Raw genomic sequence first — 2,028 nt, 5'->3', positions numbered from 1 at the left:
AGCCGAGAATTGACTCGTTGTTACAGACCAAGTACAGTGCAAAGCACCCGAAAACTGTAAAAATGAACAAACTGGTTGTGATTTTCATTGCAAAAGATATGCAACCCCTCTCTGTTGTTTCAAATCCTGGGTTTATTGATCTGGTGCAGGGCCTTGACGCTAATTATACTTTGCCATCCCGAGCTAAAGTGACAAGAGATCTTCTCCTTGAAATCTATGCAGTAGAGAAATTGAAACTGCAGGAGGCGCTAAAAAAAAGTAGGAAATGTTTCACTTACGACAGATATATGGACCTCCCGGGCGACTGAGGGTTTCATGGCTGTCACTGCACATTACATTGATGAGAAAGGCTGCCTCTGCAGCAACGTGCTTACTACTGCGAAAATTGAAGAAAGGCATACTGCTGATGCTATCACAGCTCATCTTCTGAAAATTGCCACTGAGGGGGGGATTAAGGAAAAGGTTGTGGCAGTAGTTACCGATAATGAAGCAAATGTGGTACGGCCTGTAAAGGATGCTGCATCTGCTGTAGGTAAAGGCTGAAGACCTGTTTCGTGCTTCACATTTACTGTGAAGTTGATTGTGAGGGGTGCCATTGATAATACTGCTGACTTGCCACCTCTTGTCCAAAAAGCTAGGAACATAGTCAGCTTTTTCAGACGTAGTGTTGTAGCTGCCGACAAGCTGCGCCAGGTTCAGATCTCTATTGACAATGTTTGCACCAAAAAACTGATACCTGATGTGACCACTAGACGGAATTCGCTTCTCACTGTGTTGCGTAGTCTACAAGATTTGAAAGAGTCGGTACCAAGTTTGCTTGTGCTTCTCGGTAAAGTAGATCTACTACTCACTGAAAGTGAGTGGGATGTTATTTCAAACGTGATCGCGTTACTGACACCTTTTGACGAGGTCACAATCGAGCTCTCTTCTGAAAGCTATCCCTCCATCTCAAAAGTCCTGCCTTTATCCAAGATTTTGAGACGCCACCTTGTTCAGGTAGATTGTGGTGGATTTTCAAATGTCGCCGAGGACCTCTACAAGGCTTTGATGGAGAAAATGCAAGCTAGGCTTATAAGCCTCGTCAGGTCACACCCGTGACGAGTGCCACATACCTTGATCCGCGTTTCAAGAAAATGTATATTTCCCCTGACGATCTTGTCTCGGTTGAGGGCAAAATACCAAGAGAGATGGATTTGACCTTGCTGTCTGCTGAATCCTTAGCAGCAGGTACAAGTACCGTCACAAACCCCACGACACAGCATCGACATGCTTATGACAGTTTGTGGGGCTCACATGACGAAGTTCTGATAGTCATCTCTGGACATGGTTCGACAGCAGCCGAGTCAATCATGGCTCTGCAGCTTTTTAACAGGGACTCTATAGTTCCAAGAAAAACGGATCCACTCAAGTAGTGGAATTCTCGCAACATGGGCTCTCAGAAATATCTGTGCGAGGTTGCCATGAAATTCATGTCTGGGCCCGCCACCAGTGTCTCTTTTGAGAGAGTTTTTTCCACGACCAATAAGTTGATCACCGAGCGGAGAAATCGACTCTCTGGGAAAAACATTGACAAATTGGTATTTTTGAATAGCCAAATCTAGCCGCGTTTTTTTCTTATGCCCAAGCAGTTTCCCGTCTTGGTTTTAGTGATATTCTTTCATATAATCGAATTTGGTTTTTTCATTTTTAAATGTTTTATTATTAGAAGTTTTTATAAAAAACAATGATGCAAAATACTCTTTAACTACGATTTTCATTATTTAACTTTGGCAAAAACAAGAGTGTATCGGAGCCAAAAACGGTTCCGAAATATCGATATCGATATATCGAATATCGAAAGTGAAAATATCGATATATCGATATATCGAAAAATCGAAATATCGCCCAACACTACACTGATGTGTTATAAGATTGAGTAAAAAAGAAAAGCTGTTCCATTCAAACGGGTTTGGTTAATTTGTCTGGTTTTTCAGAAATACATGCTTTACCCTCGTGCACTAATCTTCATATTGAACTTCTTTTTTTTAA

The 2,028-nt window shown here is 41.9% G+C and overlaps 1 protein-coding gene across 1 annotated transcript; it reads left to right on the top strand.

Moving 5' to 3' along the window:
- The first annotated feature begins 315 nt into the window (after positions 1-315).
- On the top strand, positions 316-1,098 carry LOC148941268 (E3 SUMO-protein ligase ZBED1-like). Its single transcript, XM_089104135.1, has 2 exons — positions 316-528; positions 577-1,098. Exons 1-2 carry the CDS (start codon positions 316-318, stop codon positions 1,096-1,098), a joined length of 735 nt encoding a protein of 244 aa, XP_088960261.1.
- Positions 1,099-2,028: the final 930 nt, after the last annotated feature.

This window comes from Artemia sp. Qi Xiang Cuo, chromosome 18 (genome assembly GCF_049724085.1).
Source record: "Artemia sp. Qi Xiang Cuo chromosome 18, ASM4972408v1, whole genome shotgun sequence".
Lineage (NCBI taxonomy): Eukaryota > Metazoa > Arthropoda > Branchiopoda > Anostraca > Artemiidae > Artemia > Artemia sp. Qi Xiang Cuo.
The sequence above is the reverse complement of the archived record's forward strand: the minus strand, read 5'-3'. Positions and strand labels throughout refer to the sequence as shown.